General features: G+C 47.1%; 1 protein-coding gene across 1 annotated transcript in view; it reads right to left on the bottom strand.

Moving 5' to 3' along the window:
- The window catches only part of LOC311595777 (protein THEMIS3-like), a gene marked incomplete at both ends in the record, with an annotated part of 35,476 nt that extends 26,593 nt beyond the window's left edge, over window positions 1–8,883 (bottom strand). Inside the window, 2 exon segments of the mRNA XM_084778744.1 lie at window positions 7,567–7,701; window positions 8,793–8,883. Coding sequence (XP_084634870.1) covers window positions 7,567–7,701; window positions 8,793–8,883 — 226 coding nt within the window.
- Window positions 8,884–22,918: the final 14,035 nt, after the last annotated feature.

The following is a 22,918-nucleotide window of genomic DNA, read 5'->3' on the forward strand; positions in this document are numbered from 1 at the left end:
TGAGGACTGCAAAAATATGAGCCCAAACCCCCAGACTCTTCTGTGCTTTTCAATTATTTTCACAGGGATTTTTGCCAGAATGATGGAGGCTGACTAAAGAGAGCCGGGGCAAACTTTGGGGGAAATGGGCGGATCTGTTATCTTTGCGCAGCCGATGCTGGAGCTGCCGTCTCTTCCTTCCAGTGTGAGCTGGGTATGTGCGTGAGTCTGCACTCAGCGTTTGGCTATCAGAAGCTTGTGTGAGTGTGCAAGGGGATGCTGCTTGCTCTTTATCCCCTTTACACCAGAACTCCTCATTTATAAATCAGAGGTTAATTAATTAATTAATTTATTTATTATGTGTACAGTGTTTTGCCTTCACTCCAGAAGAGGGCATCAGATCTCATTATAGATGGTTGTGAGGCACCATGTGGTTGCTTGGGAATTGAATTCAGGACCTTTGGAAGAGCAGCCAGTGCTCCTAACCTCTGAGCCATCTGTCTAGCCCCCTTAAGATGTAGCTTTATGTAATATGAATAAATCAATAAAATTATAAAAAAAAAGATGTAGCCTTAAAGACTTTTCTCAACCTCCTTTTGGAAAGTGTTTTAAAAGGCAAAACATTGAGGCGATAGCACCATGCATCAGCTCCGTGAGCCTTAAACTGCACACCTAAGCTAAGACGCGGGGACAACTCTAAAATACAAAGAACCATAAAACCACGAGAAACGGAAACATAGTCAAACACTAAGGCAAGAGAAAAGAGGCCCTGGTTACGTCCTCCTTGCTGGGTGAGCCAGCTCTCTCAATGTGCAACTCCAGCTGCCTCTCCTTGAGGGTGGAGCGCCAATGCCTACGTGCCTCAGCACCGTGGTTCCTCAGGGGAAGGCTGCGGACGACCTTGGCTGCCTTCTAATGGGACAACCGTCAACAATGTGACTTCAGTCAATGGCACAATGACGCCAGGTAGACCTGGAACATACCCTGGGCCAACTAGTGTGGTTGGCTGCCATATGCTGTCCCCACTGGGTGCCACCTGAGGGGATGGAAGAGTCCTTCGGCTGTGCCACCTGTGGCAGTGTCCCGCAACAGTGAACTCACTCTCTAGGGTCACTGCCCTCCTATTTCAATCTATCAACACCCCAAGTTCCACCCTCTAGGACGTTAGCCCTGGGCCCTTTGTGTTTTTTCTCTGCCTCTGTGGCTTCTGCCCTCCAGAGACCCAACCTGGGTTTTGAAATGATGACAGAAAAGCTAAAGAGGCCAGAGGCACAGAGCTGCGTACACAGAAGCTTGGCAGTGACGGTGAAGTCAAGTGAGCCCTCTGTCACAGAGCCCACGCACTCCAGATGGGACCAGCCGCAGCGTTGCCAGTGATCGTTTGTCCCGGCTTTCTATTTGTCTTAGCGCCCAGCAGACAGAAACGTGAGAGAGACAGGGGTTGGGAGAACCCTTCATATTGTGTCCCGTGGGATCCAGTAACCAGAACCAAGGCAAGAGAAGCGTTGCTGACTCTTTCTCAGGAACGGGCTGGTGACTCGCTCAATCAAAGCGGAGCAGATTCGATTTTTAAATCCTTTTTGCTCTATTCAGTGTTGCCAGCCCACCGTGGTCCGACAGAGAGCTCCACTGGATGGGAAGACATGCCAAATGAGGCACGGTGGAAACACAGCTGTGCTTTTGTCATTTGTCACAAGTAGGACCCCCCGTCAGGGAAGCAGACAGGGCGCATGAGATGGAAGCTTCTAGTCTCTCCTGGAGACTTCCATAGTGCTCTGAGCTCTTGCTCTCCATTTTTCCTTTGATCATCATTTAGCTGACTAAATGCTACCATCAATGACCTCTGGTTTGTTTGTTTGTTTGTTTTTTTAATCTCTGCCCTTTGAACTTAAACAACCAAGCTTACTGAAGAGCAGGTCCCTTCCTGGAGCAGAGCAGGTGCTCCCTGGTGCTCTGCTCCCCCGGATTCACCTGGATGAGGTTCGTGATAACACTGTTCAGTTGCTACATGATTCGTATTACTAATGCATAAACTCCTGGCTCCTGACATGAGTGCCAGGCCTGAAGCCGCTGCCTCGGTCTCCAGCTGTGGCCTTCCTATCTTGGTTCCGCAGCTGGGTTCCTGATGTACACTCCAGGCAGATAAAATGCTATCCAGTGATGATGCTGGTGTCTGCTGTGCTGAGAGGAAGGGCCGGTTAGCTGATTCCCTGCAGGGTCCCCCATCACCTGCTGCAGGCTCTCCCTCACACCCCCGCATCACCTGCTGTTCCATTTTACAGCCCACTTACACCCCATCGCCACCGACAGACAACATAAGCATGTTCTGTTTCAACCAGGCACGTCGGCAACCCGGGAGGCGGGCTCCCAGAGGTCCCAGGCACGGTGCATTAGGCAGCGGGCCAGCAGGTTCCCATCCCAGAAAGCTCTCCACCTCATTAGCTCCTCCCTGTACAGCGCAACGCACGGGCATCTAGGTTAGAGCAATCAGGGCAGAATTGCTTGTGGCTGCGATGGGATCTGCGCTAGATTCCCGAGGCTTTCCGCGGGGCTGTTCTGTGAACTGTACCATTTTGAAGTAGGGCTAATGCGGACGGCGAGTGCGTCCATCCCACGCCTGTTTCCCCTGCCTTGTTCTGAACGGGAGCGAGAAACCACACGTAGGTGCCAGCCTCGGATTCTAAGCTCCTCTCTGGGCTTAACAGAAAAACACAGCACGTTCAGGGAGTAAGCAGAAAATGTATTTTGCTCTGCTATGAATCGGGCAGGAGCTTTGACAGTCAAATAGGATTTGAGAGCCAGAAGAACCTTTTTATCTGTAAAGTTAACAAACAGGACCCGAGACCGAGATGCTGAAATGAGCAGAATAGTGAGCACGTGTGGATGGATAAACAATAAATTACTCCATGAGGCTATTATTGACCCTACCGCTCATTCAGTTTTCAGCGGATCATCCGTTTTCCTAATTGGAAGAAAGCGTAGCAATCAAACGGATAGATGACTTAGCAACCAAATGGACTGGGCTTCGTGTTCGTGGACTCAGTGAATGATTCCTATGGGTTCCAGGTTCAGCTTGACAACGGAGAATCTGCTAACTGCCAGCCGCTGAGTTAGGGCTGAGATGGGTCCCTGAAACCTGGTTTGCAAGGGTTGGGAGGGCGGACACTTACACATACCATCAACATAGAAAGAAAGATGAAGGTGGCCTCACAGCCTCACAGGGCCCTTGGTCAGTCCAAATACTGGTCTGAGGGCAAAGTGTACCCTTCCAGGCAAGTGTAGACTTAGGCTGTGTCTGGTTCACCCACAGTGGTTTGGTTTCCTTCCGGTGGCAGAGGTCACATCCTAAGCACTTTGGACACAGAGACATCTAGTATTGGGCTTTAAGAAGCTGCAGGGTCTGAGGCCTGGGGCTGGGAAATGGGCTTCTGGAGAAAACTGCAGGCAGTAGAGGGAACTATTTGTCATAAGGAATCTGGAAAGGCAGCGTGTCTGGAGGCTGTTTGCGACTGCGCTCCTATGTGCCTGCCTACTTTCCTGCCAGAATTCTCAGCCTTGAGGACACAAACAACGACAAGGCTTAACACCCAAAAGCGAACATTGCTGATGCTCAGACCACTGCTTAAAATGAAATTTTATCTCTTTTCCCACTACATCCTGTAGATCCCTAATAACTGCTGCTTACCGCCCAGTTCTTGGAATAACCAGCAGAAAAGAAGATGCTAACAAAATGGCTGGCCCTCCTTCCCTGCAGGTTCTGTACCTACAGATGCAACCAGCCGTGGTCAAAACCATTTGGGGGGCAAAACTGATTAAGGGGGATAGTGAGGTCAATGACAACCCGAGCTACATGATTAGACTGTCCTAAATGACAGCAACAGCAACAGCAGCAGCAGCAGCAGCAGCAGCAGCAGCAGCAATAGTAATAGCAGCAGCAACAACAGCAACAGCAACAACAGCAGCAGCAGCAGCAGCAACAACAACAACAACAAATCAGTACTGAGCTTGTCCAGAATAACATTTGTACTCTGCTAGATAATATAAGTAATCTAGAAATGATTTAAAATGGATGGGAGAATACATATAGATTATATGCAAAGATGCCGTTTTTATAGAAGGCGCTTGAGTATGGAAAGATTTTCCTCTTCACAGAGAGAGGGATGTTGGCACCAATCCCTCCCACACACGGTGGTGTTTAGGAACTCTTACATTAGTTGGTGTGTAAGTCTTCCTTCCTCCGACTACATGGTTTCTTTTGCTCAAACATATGAGTTTGTAGAGTTATGCGTGTGTGCACAATGGTGCCTGAAGAGGCCACAGGAAAGGCTCAAGTTACAGGTGATTGTGAGCCACCCCTCGGAAGAGCAGTAAGTGCTCTTAACCCATGAGCCATTTCTCCAGCCAAGAAGGTGTAGCCTAGGCTGGCCTCAAACTCTTGATCCTCCCGCCTCTGCCTCTTTGGCATATCCTGCTGTTGTGAGCCAGGGCCTCAGCATAGCTGTGAAGTATATCCGTCTTCTGCTGTGCTGAGGGCAAACGCTACACACAGAAACCAGGAAGAGAGAGAACACTGTGGATGCGTCGGCGTTGCATACACAGGTGCGTGTGGCTGGACTGAACACTGTGGTCCACCTCACACAGCTTCGATACACCCAGTGAGCAGAATGGACTCACGGTACTAGCAAGTGCTCCCGGAGAAATTCCCCAAATGCACGGCCGATGTGGCTGAGCCCTGTTGCGGACATGCTTACTAAAAGCACTGGATTTTAGCTCAGAGTCATAAATCACATGCTGCTTTATTCAGAAACTGCCTGCTCAGTTTTAGTACCCATCACACAGCCAGTGCTCCTTCCTCCTTCCATCACGACGACGTGAGAGCACTGATGCCTTGTAGCACGGGGCTACCTGCCCTGCAAGGCCTTGAAATTTTTGTTTGTTCCATTTGCCAAAATGGTTTAAAAATAGTCAGGGTAGTCAATGGTGATTGATTAATATCAAAACACAAATAATGCTTGTGATTGCAATTCAAAGAGGGATGTTCCCCATTTTGATTAATCTGACCCTCTGGGTAACAGAGAGGCACCTCAGAATGCTAATCAGCAAAGGAATGCAGACAGAGGGAGGTGTCCAGCTCTGCTTGCTCTTGCCCAGGGCTGCCCTCTGCTCTCTCTAACCCTTCCGTCCTTTGCCCTGAAATCTGAAACAGGACCAGCATGACTGCTGCCTCATCCTCAAGTTCTACTTGGTGGCTCATCCTGACTGGCACTGGCACACCGCCCTTGGCAATATTGAATCATCTTGTGCCCCATCTTTGGCTTGGTGAGTTGGCTAAGCCGTCACAGATGGTTAGGCAGAGACCTTGAGAGGTTAGCCACACCCTCCTCCTGTGGTCAAGCAGAAGGGGCTGAGGAAGCTAGTCCTCATCTTGCACTCCAGCTGTGGGAGAGCTCCAGGGCAGCCTCTTTTGCTGATGTGCCCGCCTTCCCTGCTTTCTGCCCATCCCACTGCATTCTGTCACCTTCTCCTTGTCCCTGCCCGTCTCTGAGCCTACAGAGAGAGCTGCTACTGCTTTCTGATAAGCCCTTTAGAGCTCAGGAGGTTCCACTTTTATATCATGGCAGCGGTAGGTCTTTGAATCTGAGGGCCCGGGACAGAGTCCACATGCCTAAGCCAGGAGGCGAGTCTTGCAGCTGTTCATACAGAGGCCTGTGTTAGGACTTCTTTCTGTCCCTGCTTCCTGAGAGGCTGGGCCGCAGTGCATGGAAGTGGTCGATAGGGCAAGCAGGTGCTTTGGGCTCTGTCAGCTGTAGCTCCCTCAGAACACCTGTCCTCAGAGGTTGGGTTGCCGGAGGGGATGGAGAGGTGCTCACCACCACCCAAGCCCCAAACCTGAGCTAAACAAATGGGCTCACGGAGAAGAGACAGGCAGGGGTTGAGCCCTGCACATGAGCAGACTGACAGCTTGGATTGCATTGATAGGCATGCCCTGAGGTGTGGGCCTGAGGAACTTCCCAGAAGCCTCCTTCCTTCCAAGTTAACCCTGATGCCAGAAATGCTTTCCCAGATCCTCTGAATAACAAAACTGATACTTTCATTCCTTCTTTTCCGGGTAATTCATGCTTAAAAGGCTTCATTTGTGTCCTGGGAGAGCGGGAGAGTGTGTGTCCATACCCAGAGATGAGAGCCCCGGGGACTACGGTTCGAATGGAGATGCCGCTGGCAGGATCTGAAGGTCCTGAGCGGACCCCGTTTCCTTCGCGTCTGTCTGGTAGTACTGTCCAGCGATGCTGCCTCCGTGGCTTAAGCATTCTAATATGTTTTTGTTAGATATACCTATTAAAAAGATTTATTTGTTTGATTATCTTATGTGTACGGGTGTTTTGCTTCCATGTATGTCTAGCACGTGTCTGTAGTGTTCAAGGAGGACAGAAGAGGGCATCGGATGGCCGTGAGGCACAGTGTGAGAGCTGGGAACCGAAGCTAGTGCTCTTAACCCCCAAGCCCTGTCTCCTGCCGCAAGCCGTCCAACGTGTCCTTGGATCAGGGTTGGGGTTAGGGGTTAGTCAGTGCCTTCTGCTCTGGCACCAGCCTTGGCGCCTACACCAACTGTCCAATCAGGGGTCTTAGTGTCCCCAAGGCACCAGCAGAGTCATCTCCATTGCCGAGATGGAGGTAAGAACTACTGTTCCTGTGCTCTGAACTTTGACGCCCACGTGGAAGCTTTCGGCTTGCCTGTGCTTTAAATCCTGACAGGGCCCGCTGTACGCTTCGGTCAATGCCTTTCTCCACGCGCACGTGCGCGCCCGCGCACCCTGCGTACTCGCTTGCTTCTCTTCGGTGTTTCCTAACTGACCCCACTGTAGATACGAGAGTGGATTTTTTTTTTCATATTTATTTCTTTATTATGCATGCAGTATTCTGCCTGCATGTACACCTTCACACCAGAAGAGGGCACCAGATCTCACTATAGATGGCTGTGAGCCACCATGTGGTTGCTGGGAATTGATTGAGCTCAGGACCTTTGGAAGAGCAGCCATTGCTCTTAATCTCTGAGCTGTCTCTCCAGCCCCACTGGTTTATTTATTTCATATACTCTTCTTAAATTATGAGACGAGTATTTTTATTTCTCTTTCTGTCTTAAAAAAACCCCCACAAAACCAAAACACCCAAGAAAACAAAGCAGCCCCACAATTGAGCTGCACTGCTCATGTCTGTGGCTTCTCAGTCTTTTCCACAGTTTCTAAAACTGACGTTTACTCTTGCGTCGGAACACTGACAACCAGATCCACCACAAGGGAGAAAAGCTGAGGACTTCTTCACCTCTCAGCCCCAACAGGCTTGGAGTTGAGGCCTCAGCATGCACGCGAGGAAAGAGTCCCACAGGTTGTTGTAAACACGTCAGGAGAGCCTTGTTACAGGCGCAGGACTGTGCAGCCCGCTTTGCAGGCTCGAGTCTGGAAAATTCCCATGCCTACTGCTGACAACCTGACTTCCTTACATGACAGCAGACAAAATGGGACAAACATGACTTTCCCTGTGTTCTGCAAGGATTCACAAGAGCGAAAAGGAAGCATTTGTACTCTGTACCTTTGTATCCAAGAGGTATATTGACCACGCCCAGCGCCTGCTCACCAGCTTTCACTTCTGCTCTGACACCGATTGGCTCAAGGTCAACCACCGTTATGATATCCCCTTTGGAGAATGACAGGTTGTCTAGTGACCCTGAAAGACAATAATTGCCATGGTGGGGAAAAATCTCAAATCTGAAAGGATTTGTACCCAGTATTTCTCCAAGTAAGTGAAAGATTTAAGTAAATTGTGTAAAGTTTTAAGTAAAATGTGCTAAATATGACATAGAAGACAAACGGAGGCCTCTTAATGCAGAAAAAAAAAAAAAGACCACTAGTGGGGTAAGTCAACATCTCTTAAGGAGCAGATCATTCAGTATGTTGGAATATGTAATTCTTTTTTCAGAAGTAGCCAGCATGATGGGCAGTGTGGCCACTCCCGTCATATCCAGCAGTGAGCCCAATTTCCCTTGTTCTGACAATGCAGAAAAAAGTATAGACGCTAGTGTCTGACGTGCAAGGGGGTTCCTGCTAACCATGGGAAAGGCACAGAGCATTGGCATGGCTTTTTTAGTTATCATCAAGCCAACAAAAGACAATTTTTCGAGCTCACACTTATCCATGCCTTAGATTTCACGTGTCAAATTGCAGTAATTTCTCAGCAGAGTGAAAAATATTCACTGCTCAAAAAATAACATTTTCCCTCTTCCTAGGCAATATTGGTGAATAGCTCCCTCCTTTCCCAGCCTCCTGTCAAATAAAAAAAAAATTAAAAAATAAATAAAACAACTGTTCAGACAGCAGAAATATGACAACACATAGCAAGGAGCAGTGCTTGGTGGTATATTTCATTCTGCCCAGGGCTAAGGAAAATACTTTAGCAAGTAAATATATGTCTTCCATAAACAGAACATTTTCTCTCACTTTTTCAGTACTCTACCTTCTTGGGAAAGAGGTTTCTTTGCCCCTTTAAGTTATGGTATGTTGAAAAAAAAATAAGTGCAGTTATTATTATTGTTATTTTTTACAGGCAGATGGTTCTTGTAGAATAGTGATTGATTTGCCTTAGCCTAGCATCTCCTGACATAATCTAGCTAGAACGTGACTCCCTGTGCCCACTCTCACTCCCGACGTCTTGCACCAGGAGGGATAAACAAGCCTACTTTCTTTGGGACTTAAAAAATTATGCTTCTCCAGTTCCCAGAATTCCACCCGCCTCCCAGGTACCATTCCCCTCTCTCCTACCTGAAAAATCGTTTCCATCGGTCACCTCAACTTGTCTGGGTAAGGAGTTCTGATTTAAGGAATTAACGTAAGAATGCCAAGATTGCTCCATGGCAGTGCGGTTGGCTTTCTCCTGCAGGGGATGGTCAACACCGCCCAGGGTGGTGAAGGGACAGCAAAGGCCATTTCCTAAGAACAGGCAATCAGCCTTGTGATCATGGCTACTATGGTGAGCCAGGAAGCAGCTGGGAAGGGCAGGGCACCTGACTGTTTTGGTTGAGTGATTTTCCGGAAAGGCTTGTCGGGAGTGTCTTCTAGAATCAAGGGTCCCAGGCAGAATCATACACAGCACCACCCCAGTGTCCTGTCACAACACAGACTCTGGTTCTAAAGGGGGCGTCTAGCCTTCTGCACTTCTGGAGAGGCTCCAGATGGCACCTGCTGGCTCTTAAACTACCCTTTGAGGAACAAGGCACTAAGGATACCAGTGTTGCTTGTCTTATATGCACAGGTGACTAATTCTGAGTCACCAATAATGCCTAGATGTCTCAGTAAGGAAAGAAAGAAAAATGTTTCCCCTTGGAGTCATTTAACCTAGAGTGAGTCTGGATTGAATTCTCTGCTTCCATGTTCCCTGTGTCTTCCATCTGTCTGTCTGTCTGTCTGAATCTGTGACTGCCTTATGAATTCCTTTGTCCCTGTATCTCTGTGTGTCTGTCTGTCGTGGGAGCTTTGTGTGAGTGGAGTCAGTCTGTCCCTCACAAATAGGGCTTGGCTTGGTATTTACTGAACGGCACAGGAAGCATCACAGGCATAAGAAATGGGATGCTTTACAGAAATCTTTAACGGTGTTTTACGAGAGGTTAAGTCGCTGGTTGCAATGGATTCCAGTGGCCTGGAGGACAGACACCATTGTTTACCAACCAATAACCACAAGTGACCACTTTCAACCTCTATGGTGGATTTTAGAAACTTGCTTTCAACTTCTGTATCTGCTGCTTTCAGGAAATGATATATACGCATTATCTGGGTCGGGGGTCGGGGGCATGGGAGAGACCGTAACTTAAGATTACAGCCATGCGTTAGCTCAGGTTGTAAAAGCTGATTGTAGGGGAGAGGTAAGGCTACTCAGGTTGATTGTTCTCTTAAAGGCAGGTTAAACGAACAGGCAGGACACACAGTAGGACCACAGCCTTAAGTGGCTATAGGGTGTATTATTAGCTCTGGCTGTGAGGTCCAGCAAAAGTTCTAGTCTCTCAGAATGTCAGGTCTGTAGATCAGCGCCACCAGTGCTACTGGAGAGAGAGTGCAGGTCAGTGGTCCCCTGTCAACCTGTGACACGCAGCTCTCCAGGCGTGGGGTGCAGTACTCTGTGGCTTGGGCAGGACGGCGTCTCTGCCGTCTACCAGCGGTCTGAGGATGCGGTCACCGCCTCAGGAACCTTGAACCGGACTCCTCATTTAAACATGTCCTCCACTTGCTAGGTTAAGCATTGCAGGTTGAGAGGAACCACTGGAGAGCTGTTCTAGAAGAGCAAGAACAACCTTGAGCACTTGAGCATTTAAGGGGCAACACAGTTCAGGCCTGAGGAATCTACACCCCAGCTCCACAGAACGGAGCACTGGCCAATCCCCTCTGCCAGAACTGGGTCCTAGTGAGCCTCATGGGTCACATGCTCCTCCCACCACAGTCCATCCCAGGCAGGGCTTTTCCTCTTCCTTCTTTGATTAGAAGAGTAGTATCTATTGTGAGAATAAAATTATAAAAAAAAAAAAAAAGAAGAAGAAATGAACAGTTCCTCACCCTTACCATCCACCATTCGTTGTTTGGAGCATTCTTCCGTCTCTTCTTGTAAGCATGCCTCAGATACCATGGATTTTGTTTTGTTTTGTTTTTTAACTTGATATTATCAAGTCCAAAGGAAACGCCATTTCCCCAGATTCTTGCAGTTAGACAAAAGCCAGAAGCAGTTCTCAGGAATTTGTGAAGCCAGTTCCCCTCTACTCAAAGGAGCCGTTATCACTGGCAGAAGGGACAAGTGGCTGTCTGTGGTGTCCAAAGCACACCAGAGCGCACGCTGGCCTCCAGGCTCCCTCAGTAACATGAGCACCTGTTACACACATCAGAGTCCGTGCTGGCATCCTGGCTGTTCTCGCCTCTTCCCGCCTCCTCTTCTACCCTAAACTTCTCTGGCTCAAAGGCTTCCCTCCTGGAAGCTACTTGTTTCTCCTCACAGCCCTGTTGTCTTGGTTATTCTCTTTGCCTGCCCTTCTTTGTCCTCCCCACACTTCTCTCCTTCTTTCTCTTCTGCTTCTCTCATGCCATGTTCACTCTGCCACTTTCTCTCTCTCTGTTCTAGCTTCCTCCAGATGCCCCTGGCTGTCCTTTCTCTTATAGCCACAATAAAACCTTCTCCTCAACTGTTCCACAGAGCAGTCATGCCACCGGTTTGTACAGGTAATATTTTAGGCTTTAAAAGTTCTCTGTTGACTCAATTTTAATCCCTACAAATACCTAAATAGTAGCCACTAATAAACATTTTTTTTTGTACTAACATTAGACAATAGGCCACTTAAAATTTTCTTTCTATATGTGCAAAGGAGATCTTTATATTCATCTCACTTCTTTTGGAGCAAGTCCTACAAGTGTTAATTATAGTAATTACTGAGCTAAATGATTTTAATATTTCTGAGGCTTTTGTTATCTATTGCCAAGTTGCTTTGCAGAAAGTTGTAATAGTTGAAACTTTGACTTGTATATGAGGGTCCCGGTCTTCCTCCCAGCTTTGAGAACTGCTGATTTTGGAATATTTGCTAATGTGATAGAAACGAGCCTGGCGTGGCTGTCATTTTCCTGTTTCCTCGGGGTGACGGGCCTTTGTTTGCTATGCAGCCGTGCCGCTGTGGGAAAAGAGCTAAGAGGATTCAGGCATCTGAAGGCCACTTAACTTCCCCCATGTCCGCTCCTGGAGCTCTCCCCTGCCATTCAACATTCATGGCCATTAACCTTTTGCACCTTTCTAGAACATGCCTGGGGACAGCCAATCCCAGGCCGGCTCTCGTCTGATCCAAGGCAACATCTGGATTTGACCCTGCACATAGGCAGCTGTTGTCCAGCCTACCCACACTGCTCCCACTAGCCCCCTTCTTGCGTGTGTGTGCGTGTGTGTGTGTGTGTGTGTGTGTGTGTGTGTGTGTGTGTGTGTGTGTGTGTGTGTGTGTAAAAGTCCGATAGTCCCATAGCCAGGTAGACAAGCTTTGGTGAGGAAAGAGGGTTTGGTTTAGCTTCACTTCCACTGGTCAGATGTCATCAGCCTGCATTAACCCATCAGTCCTACCAACACCCCAGACTCAGTTCCCTCTACATGCACTTTTAAACTTCCGGCTGCACGTGCTTATTAACTGTTTGCTTGTTTCTCTCTACAGCTCGGTTTCCTAGCCGGCGTAGGCTCCAAATGTCAATGTATCCTCCCTTCTCTCAAATGTAGTTTATGGCTTGGGCTGGCCTTTTCCAGCCCGCAAATCCCCTGAAAGAGCAGCTGTCACAGCAGGGCTTGTGCAGGCCTGTGCTTGAGCCTGACAGAAATGATGAGGGGAAAAGAAGAGGGTGCTAGTTTGGGGGAGGATCTGCTTTCTTCTAATTAACTATTAGAAAGTTGGAGAAGTCATTGTCATAGGGTCTAAGTGACAGTCACCTAGAAGAGGACCTCAGCAGCAGGACTCCTTCCTGTTGTTTGCGATCATTAGAAGCAGAAATAACGGTCAGTGTGGTGAACCCCACTGCTGCTGACACTCAACCCTATGCTTCTGAGAGCACAGCAAAGATCCGCACATCTGCCACTGGTAGGTTAAAGAGATGTAAGGAATTGCTTTGGATTAGTTGTATTCTTTTGAGACAGGGTTTCGTTTGGCAAGGTTGGCCTCAAACATGGCTATGCTGCAGATGACCTTGAATTTCTGCTCTTCTTGCCTCTACCTCCCGAGTGCTGAGACTCTTGCCGTGCACCAGTGCATCCATTCAACGCAGAGCTGGGCGCTGCACTCAGGGATTGAGGACAGGAGGCAAGCACTGGACCAACTGACCTGCAACCGCAGTCCCCGGAATACAGTTCAGTGTTCTGTGAATTTGCTTATAAAGAAATGGCTGTGCTGCTCACCGTGATCACCAAAAATGATATATTTGCAGCAGTATATGCATTAATATTTTTTTTTTGTTCATGCCCAAAGGCAGGGTTGCATTGTGGTCCACTTCTTGTTGCTACAACAAAACACCCAAGATTGGTTAATTTGTAAAGGAAGAGAATTCTATTCGGAGGCTGGGAAGTCCAAGAGTGTACCACCTGGTGAGGGTCTTGCATTGCATCCGACATGCATCTCCTGGGGAAATAAGGTCAGTATGCAGGGTCAGGATGCCAACCCCCCTTTCTTATAACACCACTAACATCATCAAAGAGCCTCATCCTTTATCCTCTTCTGGTCCCAATGCCTCCCTTCTGGGGTTAAGCTTCCTTAAGGTACAAAGAGCAAAGGCAACAGACTGCACAATGAATGACTATTTTTATGAATATATTATTTATTTATTAATCCCACACACAATGTTCTGCCTGCATGTACGTCTGCACACCAGAAGAGGGCACCAGATCTCATTCTAGATAGTTGTGAACCATTATGTGGTTGCTGGGAATTGAACTCAGGACCTCCGGAAGAGCAGACAGTACTGCTGAGGCATCTCTCCAGGCCCCAACTTTTTTTTTTTTTTTTTTTTTTAAATAAAAGGAGTTTTCCTTGTGGATTTTGGCTTGTCTTTGAAAGGGAGGAGTGTCCTAATATTACACAGGGCTTCAGTCCACTTTGACTGTTTGCTTTGTCTCAGTTCCTTCCCAGTCTCCACAGATAACATCATATCTAAAGACTATAGGAGAAACTGCCTCTCCAGAAACTTCCTCGTCAGCAGATGTAACAGTCCGTTCGAGCAGCCTTGAGTGTGAAATGGAAATCCAAGTTCAAATAAAGTTCCCGTTCATGGACAGTCTAAAAGTTAAACAAGACCATAAAAGTTAATGGGAGGATGATCCGCGCATAGGCTAATTGTTCAGGTCTCTGTATGCAAAACTATTTCTTTATACTAAGCAACTTCTAATCAACAGATATATAAACAAACTAGTAATGAATAAACTTTGAGCCCCCTTAGTTCTGAGTCAGACTTGGACTTTTGTGGGTGTGGATTTCCTGAAGAACCAAATGTCAGTGCAAAGAAAACATCTGGAGCAGTGAGTTTCTTTTCTGGTGGCTTTTTAAATGAAAAGATTTTTCCTTGTAGATATGTTTTTGCCTCCAAAACTTTGCACAGAGTCCAGGGAGCAGTGTCTTACTTTTATACATTGTAGGATTTATGGCTGATAATTATTTGGAATACTTGTATAAGTTCTTCTTTACCAAAGAGTTATACTCATGCGACACAGAGCATAGCAACATAACAAAGGAAAAGATTTGCAGCTCAAAGTCACTGAGTCCACCACTATAAAAGAATATCTACATTCTGCAGAATGATGTTGGTGGCCACGTATCAAAAACAGTCAGCCATGCTCGGGAGGTCAGGGGACATCTGTCGATCCTAAGCACGGAAACTCATGTTTATCCATATTAAGACAAGAAAGTTTTGATTTGTAGAGACCCATGGCAAACGGGGTTGAGAAAAGACACTGGAGACAACTCCTAACAATGCATGCAACACACTGTGTAATGCCTTGCCTGCAACTCCTGTCCACCCACAGGAGGTGGCAACAGGCCTCTTCCAAGGTTCTCCAGTGATAAAAAGGACCAGGCATACATCAGCTCTCCATTTGACCAAACAAGGTGCCGAGTTTCTACCCGTGCATTTGAGAAATCCCAACAGCAGAAAGACCAGTGGGACTAGGTGGTGGGACCTCAGAGTCCAGAGAGAGCAAGTGTGTGTGCATTGCCACTCGGATGGGTGCTACCCCAAGTCCAGGAGGGTGAACACAAAGCCACTCTGGATTCTGAAGATGACACAGGAAAGGCTGACGTCCCCACTCACTTACAGTCTCCCTGAAACCTGGAGTAGGAAAACCTGCTTTTTAGGGCCTTAAGCCAACCTCATCCTCAGAGAAAGAGAAAATTTCTGCAGTTTATTCTTATTTTAAAACTCCACTTGAACAGTTTGGTTTATTGTTCTGGCGGAAACCATGGTAACCCAATACCTCGGCAATTTGTTTTCTCCTTTCTCTGTGCATCTTTACTCAGTGGAAGCATACAATGACAATACTTATTGTCTCAGGTACTTTTGTAGCTGGGAGTGGTCACATGACCCAGCCCAGGTCAACGAGGCAAAGGGACAGGAAATTTGATTCCTTCCAACCTTGTTATCTATCCAGGCCATAGTGGCCACCTCACGAACTACCCAAATGAAGACAAGGGGAATACAAGGATGAAAGAAAGAGGCAGAAATGTCCAGAACATTCGAAGACATGATTTATCAGTAGAGCTACATCAATTTATAAAATAAATTAGCCTTTAGCCAGCCACCTGGCTTCACAGGGCTTTCTGTTGTTCTAGGCTAAGTATTCCAAAGCTCAAGTGTTGACCTTCTCAAAAGGTGGCCGGTGGTTCTGTGTGTACATGCTTCCCTACACATAGAGAGGCTTGTAGAAGAAATCAAGCCAATGATTTCAGTTATAGGGAAGGTGCAGGAGGAAACTAAAGAAAAAAAATCAACACAAGCTAAAACATAATAAAAGATCTTTGGGAGAAAAGTACTTGAAAAGATCATAGGGTATATACATATATTTCTTTGTTAACATTTTATACTTCAAAACATTTGGATATATTCAGCTAAAAGGGTTTTGAGCTCCAAGACATGGAAATCTCTAATGCTACTAAGTGTTGAGGCATGTATGGAAACAAAGGCACATGTGAGTACATGGGCATGTGTGTGTAATGGTGTGTGTCTAATGGCATGGACAGTTGCTTTCTGGACCAGTGGGTCCCACACCTAAGGATTCAGCCACTTGTAAATCAGTCATATTTGTGGCTGAAGGACAGCTCAATGGTTAAAGGCACCGGCTGCAAACAGGCTCCATGGAACCCCCCAAACGACTCAGGTTTCACCAAGTCTATTGTATGCACGCCACAAACTGATGGCAAGAACTCTTGCTGAAGACAACACATACATCTCACAGAACATGGAGAAGTCAAGCTGGGGTCTAACTAGCGTCTTCCTCCTGACTGAACAGTGTTCATGGTACTATGCACACTACCAGAGCAGAAAGGTGAACATTAACACAGCTATAAAACCTTTGGTGACCTGCCTACCTGATAATGCTGGTACAATAGAGACACAAAAGTTGTTGGGGTTAGCAGACACTACCTGGTTGGATCGAAGACCCACTCACTCCTGGAGATGGAACTAATGCTTGAAGCTGCTTGGGTGGCCAAGAACCTGGGACCAGATGGGCTATGGGCATAGAGGAAAACCAAACACTATTGTACGGCTAAAGGAATGTAGTGATATAGAGGCTTCTAGAGACACGTTGCTATACCCTTACATCAATGTCTTGCTCAGCCATCATCAGAAGTTTTCCCCTGCAGTAGACGGAAACAGATGCTAAATCTGGACAACGTGCCAAGCAAAGACCCTTGGGACACTCAGTCCTAAATGGGATGTCTCCGTCGAATTCCTCCCCTCAGAGCTCAGGGAATTATTCGAAAGGGGAGGCAGAAAGACTGTAAGAGCCAGTGGGGAGGGAAGACACCAAGGGCTTCTAGACACAGCAGGACTGACAAACATATGAACTCACAGAGACTCTGGCAGCATACATAGAGACTGCACAGGTGAAAGCCATGTGGAGCCCAGCACTGAGAGAGGAAAACTGACATGATCTTTCGCCTCTAACCAAGAAGCAACCAACTGCTTGCAAAGGAAAAATTAGTTTCTTCACTGGGGTCTCATATGGTACATGAACCATACTTAAGAGTGGGCCCCACTCTCAGCAGTAAATGGCCAAATCAAAATGAACTCAATGGTATTTTTAGCTGTGCGTGTGCGTGTGCGTGTGCGTGTGCGTGTGTGTGTGTGTGTGTACAAGCATGAGCATATCAGCTAAGGCAGCCGGGGCTAATGGGTATACGCTAAATGGCAATCTTATGGGTTATTTTCTCCCATAGTTGATTATTTACTCAGATATCGCTTTCTACGTGGGCTTGTATTGCCTTTTATAATATTGATAACTTGGGGAGAGGGAATTTAAGAGGATGGCAGAAGGAAGCCTAGTAAAGTTTCTAGTAGAATTAGAGCTGCTGGGAAGGGCCGTGGTCTCCTAGGGAGCTTTGCTTCAGAGCTCATGAGAGACCCCATCTCTTCAGTAGCTGCCTGTCAGGGTGACGGTTGGATTACTCAGATTCTCAATTTTTCTGGTCAGTTCTGTGAGTTCCTTGGAGACATGCAGGAGGCAACTGTAAGGGTTTCTATTCCTGTGACTTTTTCCTGTCCTGGGTGGGGGCTGCAAAGTCAAGAATTGTAGGCCTTTCATTCTGTTTTTACTATCTGAGTATTCGAGGCTACGTTTAAATGGGAAGCAAGCCTGAAGGGTTAGTGGCCTCACAGCCCCAGGTGGGCTGAGCAGCTTCAGCCCTGAAGGTTGACTGGAAACATATGTGGGCTGTCAGGTTCCTGGAGGCTTCCGACAGAAGCTCAGCGTGCTTCTCCATTGCAATCTACCACCTGGAGACTGCAGGGCATCGGGCCCGCAGATGGAGTCTCTCCTCTTCCGCCCTATGAAACCCCAGGCCTCGTGTCGTGTGCAAAACTCCTTGGAGACATGGCGCCCTTCGTCCTTCCTGTTAAAGGGAGCTGTGCCTTTGTGGAGGTAGGTTTATTTTCTTGTATTTCCACTCTGCCTTCATCAACCTCGATCTAACAAAGACGATTTGTAACAAGATTTGGCCTCTACACTTTGAGAACTGTGTATTTTCTCTCGAAGTAGAAATGACTTTGAAATTTAGATTTGTGTATATGGTTTTCGGCACAGATTGCAAAAATAGTCTTTTTTCTGGACCTGACCCTTCCTTGGGAAACGTTGTTGAATGAAATGTAATGTCAGCTGGTTTCATCTGAAGTGAAGTTTTTCCTCTGCTGCTTTCTGTTGGGTCTGACTCAGTAGCTATCTGTCTTTTTCTCATCTATTTCAAAACATGATTTAAAAATATTAAAGTAATATCTCTTTCCCTGAGACGATTGTTTCAAGTGAGAACTCAAAATGCCTCCTTCCCCCACCCAGCATTTAATCTGTAATTTTGTAGGACACTCTCATTTGCAGATTTTAGAAGGCGCCTTTTATTCTCCTCAAAGTGTTAAAGCAATTTAGATTAATTGGCCTTGGAGTCTTTGATACCCATTTTAAAGACATCTTAAAATCTGCTGAAGACGATGCCCTTTCATATGTGATAAGTAAGAATCTTGGCAGAGGAAAGCCCTCCCTTATTTTCTTTTTGTTTTTGCACAAAAGAGATTTCAGAGCTGTAGAAAACCTCCCCTGCTGAGGCCTCTTCCTGTCTCTCCTCCTTCCGGGTTCTAGTGGAGGAGGGGCTGGGGGGGCAGTTAGGGGCCCAGCTCTCCAGACATGACAAAGGATGACCAGCAGGCGCTGCACATGGTCCCCACCACACTTTGCATTTGATGGCCACCATCCAAACATGTGTACCATGCCAAATAGTCCACCACAAACACCCCACCCACATTTCAGCGCCTCCCCTAAGAACTGATGCTCAGTGATGAAGCTAGGCACATGGCCCCTCAAGGGGAGGGAGGGTAACTCTGGGAATAGCACTGAACGTGGTGGGCCAGGGCCTTTCTGGCCCTTCTGGCCATTGGGTTGGCAGTCCTGGGTCTAGCCTGGGAGAGGTAGCGGCAACGCAGCCTCAGGCTCTACCTTCCCAGCCCCTGATCGTTAGAGACAGTCTATGCAGTCAAGGCTAGCCCCAGCCTGGAGGTGCTCCTGACCAAGTCTTGGGCTCAGAATTCACTGATGACCCTAAACTTGAAGGAAGGTGTGGGCGTCTTTTGAGTTTGGTGTATATTTGTGGGTATTTGGGGCGATTGGGCTGGGTGGTAGAAAACTTGATTAATAGGAGTTTGGAGAAACACCTGGGAGCAGCCAATGCTTAACACCTGTAATCCCAGTACACTGGGAGGCTGAGGCAATCAGAGTAGTTTGTGTTCAAGTGTCCAAAATTTGTTAAAATTTAAATCTGTTTTAGTTATTTAAAGAAAAATAAAACCACTATGCTAAATTAAGCTTAATTTTTATTGTACTGCTTATAATTTATTTGTCTGGAGATTTTGTATGCTTATATAAGGATTTCATTTATACATTATATATATGTATGTATATATACATACATACATATGTTACTGTCTAAGGCCTGGGTTAATTTTCAAAACATTATTTTAATATTTACTTATTGTACAGTTGAATCATGGATGATGAATCCTGTTTTCTGAGGGAATCTTACCAATTTTATAATTGTCCAAAGGTCATAGGTTAACACAAGTAAAGGGTGGTGGTCAGGGTATTTTTGGATGCAGACAAGTGGATTTAGCTCACACAGGACAGGGAATTCACTCAAGGAAATTCAGGTTTTCAGGTTTGGCTGTAACGCTGAGACAGGGAAGAAGGAAAATGCTATTTGTGACCTTTATACTTCTGATTTTCCCGTCACTCGTATCTCAGCACAACTTAGTGGGTTCCAGTCCCTGTAGGGTGTAACTTGATCCTCCCTGGACCTTGATAAGGTCTTTTCCTTGTTTCTTTGGAGTAAATGGCTGGCCTGGGCAGAATGCTGGCCCCAGAGCGGCTGCGTTAGTTACATAGTCAGACCGTTCTCAGCAGCCAACTGCCGAAGCCAGACAATGCTTCAGAGAGACTAATGACTCCCAGATTTGATGCTGACTTTAACCCTAACCCTAGCTATGTAGAGCTCATGCCTAGGCGTGTTCAATTTACCCACTCTCTAGTTGAACAACACAAACACAAAATCGTATACTGAACTGGACCAGGCTGCCCTAACTCAAGCTTGACAGGATGTGGGGGCTCTGACTGACCCCTCCCCCACCTTCTCTATCACATCCTGCCTGAGAGGATGAAGGGCTCCTCCGTTCTTGGAAGGAAACAATGCTTGTAAAAGTCCCTTGATCCACACTTGGCCTTTTTGACTTTATAAACTCTGTTTGCCTAAATTTGAAGCAAGAATTCTTTGTGGCAGGAGCTTATTTTCCTCTCTGGCTTAAATAAAAGACTTTTAGTGCTGGAGAGATGGCTCAGCCATTGAAGAAAAGACTTTCATTTGGCCTCATACCTGCAGTAGTCTGTAAATTACTTGCAATGAGTGTTTGATATAGGTGCAGGATGGTTACTTGCTGAGTGACTGAGTGAAGGTATTATAGAAATAACATGAGCCAGGCGTGGTGGCGCATGCTTGTAATCCCAGCACTGTGGGAAGCAGAGGCAGGTGCATTGCTGTGAGTTCGAGGCCAGCCTGGTCTACAAAGCCAGTCCAGGACAGCCAAGGCTACACAGAAAAACACTGTCTCAAAAAAAAAATTCTTTTATAGTGAGAAATTACCTTATGCACTTTAGAAATAAAGGAAAAGCTTTTTCCCTCTCCCAGACAGGGTTTTTCTGTGTAGCCCTGGCTGTCCTGGACTCACTTTATAGCCCAAGCTGGCCTTCAACTCACAGAGATCCAGCTGCCTCTACCTCCTGGGTGCTGGGATTAAAGGTGTGCTTTTCCACTGCCCTGAAGGAAACAACTTGTCTGGCTGAGGCTAATGCTCAAGGAAGAGCTGGCCTTGAACAGACGATTCTTACAAACTTATGCTCACTTTAGGCTTAAATATTTTACATGTACTATCGTTCTGAAGCATCTTTTAGGTCATGGCCCCAAGTTAACCTTTGAACAATTTAAGTAGACAGGGGACTCCAAGTCTGGCCACTGGGGCAGATGGGAGATTTGCCAAGCAAAGACAGTATGATCTCTTGAGTACATCTGTGTTGCTCTCTTGGCACAGCTGTTCCTCAGGGCCATCTTGTCCACCTGGCAGATTTATGCTTTTCTTTGGTAAGAGCAAAGGGAATTTAGTGGTAAAGTAGGACCCTGTGCTGTCCCCCTGAGCTGCCTCTTTGAGATATGTTCTTTGATGCCTGTAGGGATAGACCTATTGGCTGGCTGTAGGTCAGGGCTGTCTTCTTTTGTTATGGAAACGAAATCTAATTAATTGGAGGCCAATCAGGGTGAATGGACATCAGCAGAAACTTTCCCAGCAACACCCAAACTTCAGTTATAACACAAACTTTCTCACAGTTTCTGAGGAGCCTGGTGAACAGTACACTGCTTACCTTCCAGTTATTCTGGGTGCAGCTCTCCTTTAACTAGACTCCAGGCTGTGCATCTTAGTATTTGCTAAGCAAGCTTATTATAGCATCAGAGTCACAAGGTAAATTTCTCCTGCATCTGAGGCATCAGTCGCTGAGTGCTTTAAACTGTGGCTGTCACACCAGCCTGCTAGAGCTTCTCATAGCCGGCAGCAACCGAGAAAGGACGGGGTGCTATGGTTTGAATATGACACCCCAGAAAGGACGGGGTGCTATGGTTTGAATATGACACCCCAGAACTCTATAGATTCATGTGTGAAAAGTCTCAGAAGGGGGAGAGGGCTCGAGGGGACACTGAGATGGATCACTGAGCAGTAAGGTCACACTATAAGAGTTATTAGTGCAGGGCTGAAGAGATGACTCAGCGGTTAAGAGCACTGACTGCTCTTCCAGAGGTCCTGAGTTCAAATCCCAGCAACCACATGGTGGCTCACAGCCATCTATAATGAGATCTGATGCCCTCTTCTGGCCTGCAGGTGTACATGCAGGCAGAGCACTGTATACGCAATAAATATATTTTTTAAAAAATTATTAATGCCATGGACAGAAAGAAAAGCAGCAACATGGGCAGGGGTTTCAGAGACCGAGTTCAGGCCCCATCAGCAGAAACAGACAGCTTGACATGAGGGCTAAAGAGAACGAATGCCCAAGTGGCAGAAGATCTGTCCAGGCAGGAGGCAGGGAGGGTGTGGAGAAGAGGGCGTGTCATCAATACCCCTGTGGGCTGCTGTTTAGCTAGGTGTTCACAGACACTCTCTGTCCTATCTGTGAAAGGAAGATTTGCTGCAGATTTGGAGCCTTGGCCACAGCTGGAGTCTAACATTACATCCTCACGGCATGCTTGTTCTTGTCCCAGACTGGTGGGGCTATCTGGGAGATTCTGGGAACTTCAGAGAGTGGAGCCTCTGGGAGCAAGCATGTCCCTGGCAGTGCTTTGAGACTTAAACCCGGCCCTGCCTACCTTTCTTGTCTCTGCTTCCTGTGTGATCTTGCCACAGTGACATTTTGCCTCACCTGGGCTCCAGAAGCTACACGCCCAAGGACTATGCAGTGAACTCTCTGAAACCATGAACTAAGGTCTGGTGGGCACAGGGGGACCTCTGCTAAGTGGCTTTCAGTATAATCAGGTACCAGGAGATGGAACACACACAGTATTTTGTTAATATAAAGACTTACAGGGGCTGACATGATGGGTTGGCAGGTAAGGGGCCTGTCACACAAGTATCAGAGTCTCAGATGGGTTCCTCAGCACCCATGTGTGTGTGTGTGCCAAGTGTGGTGGTGCACGCTCATATCGGTGCTGGGGAGGCAGAGTCAGGAGGATGCCTGGGCATTTCAGGTGAGCTAGTCTTGCGGAGTCTGTGAGCTCCAGGCTTAGTGTCCCTGTCACAAAAAACGATGTGAAGAGCGAATGAAGAAGACATTGGCGTTCACCTCTGGCCTCCTCATACAGGTGCACACACATGAACATGCACACACATCTGAATGCCTGCGCACGCATGTAACACACACAGAATGATTAATTACTCTAGGGAACTGGCACAAGGGGTGAAGTAAAGAGAACTTTAAAGAGCATTTTAAGGAGTCACAGACTCAGGAAATAGCTATTGCCCTGGTGCCGGGTTGGAACTCTACCCAAGTGGCCTTCACCATCGCTCAGGCTGGTCCAGACCTTTTGACAGGGCAAGGTAGTGAGTGA

This window comes from Acomys minous (assembly GCF_964271855.1).
Source record: "Acomys minous genome assembly, chromosome: 4".
Taxonomy (NCBI): Eukaryota; Metazoa; Chordata; class Mammalia; order Rodentia; family Muridae; genus Acomys; species Acomys minous.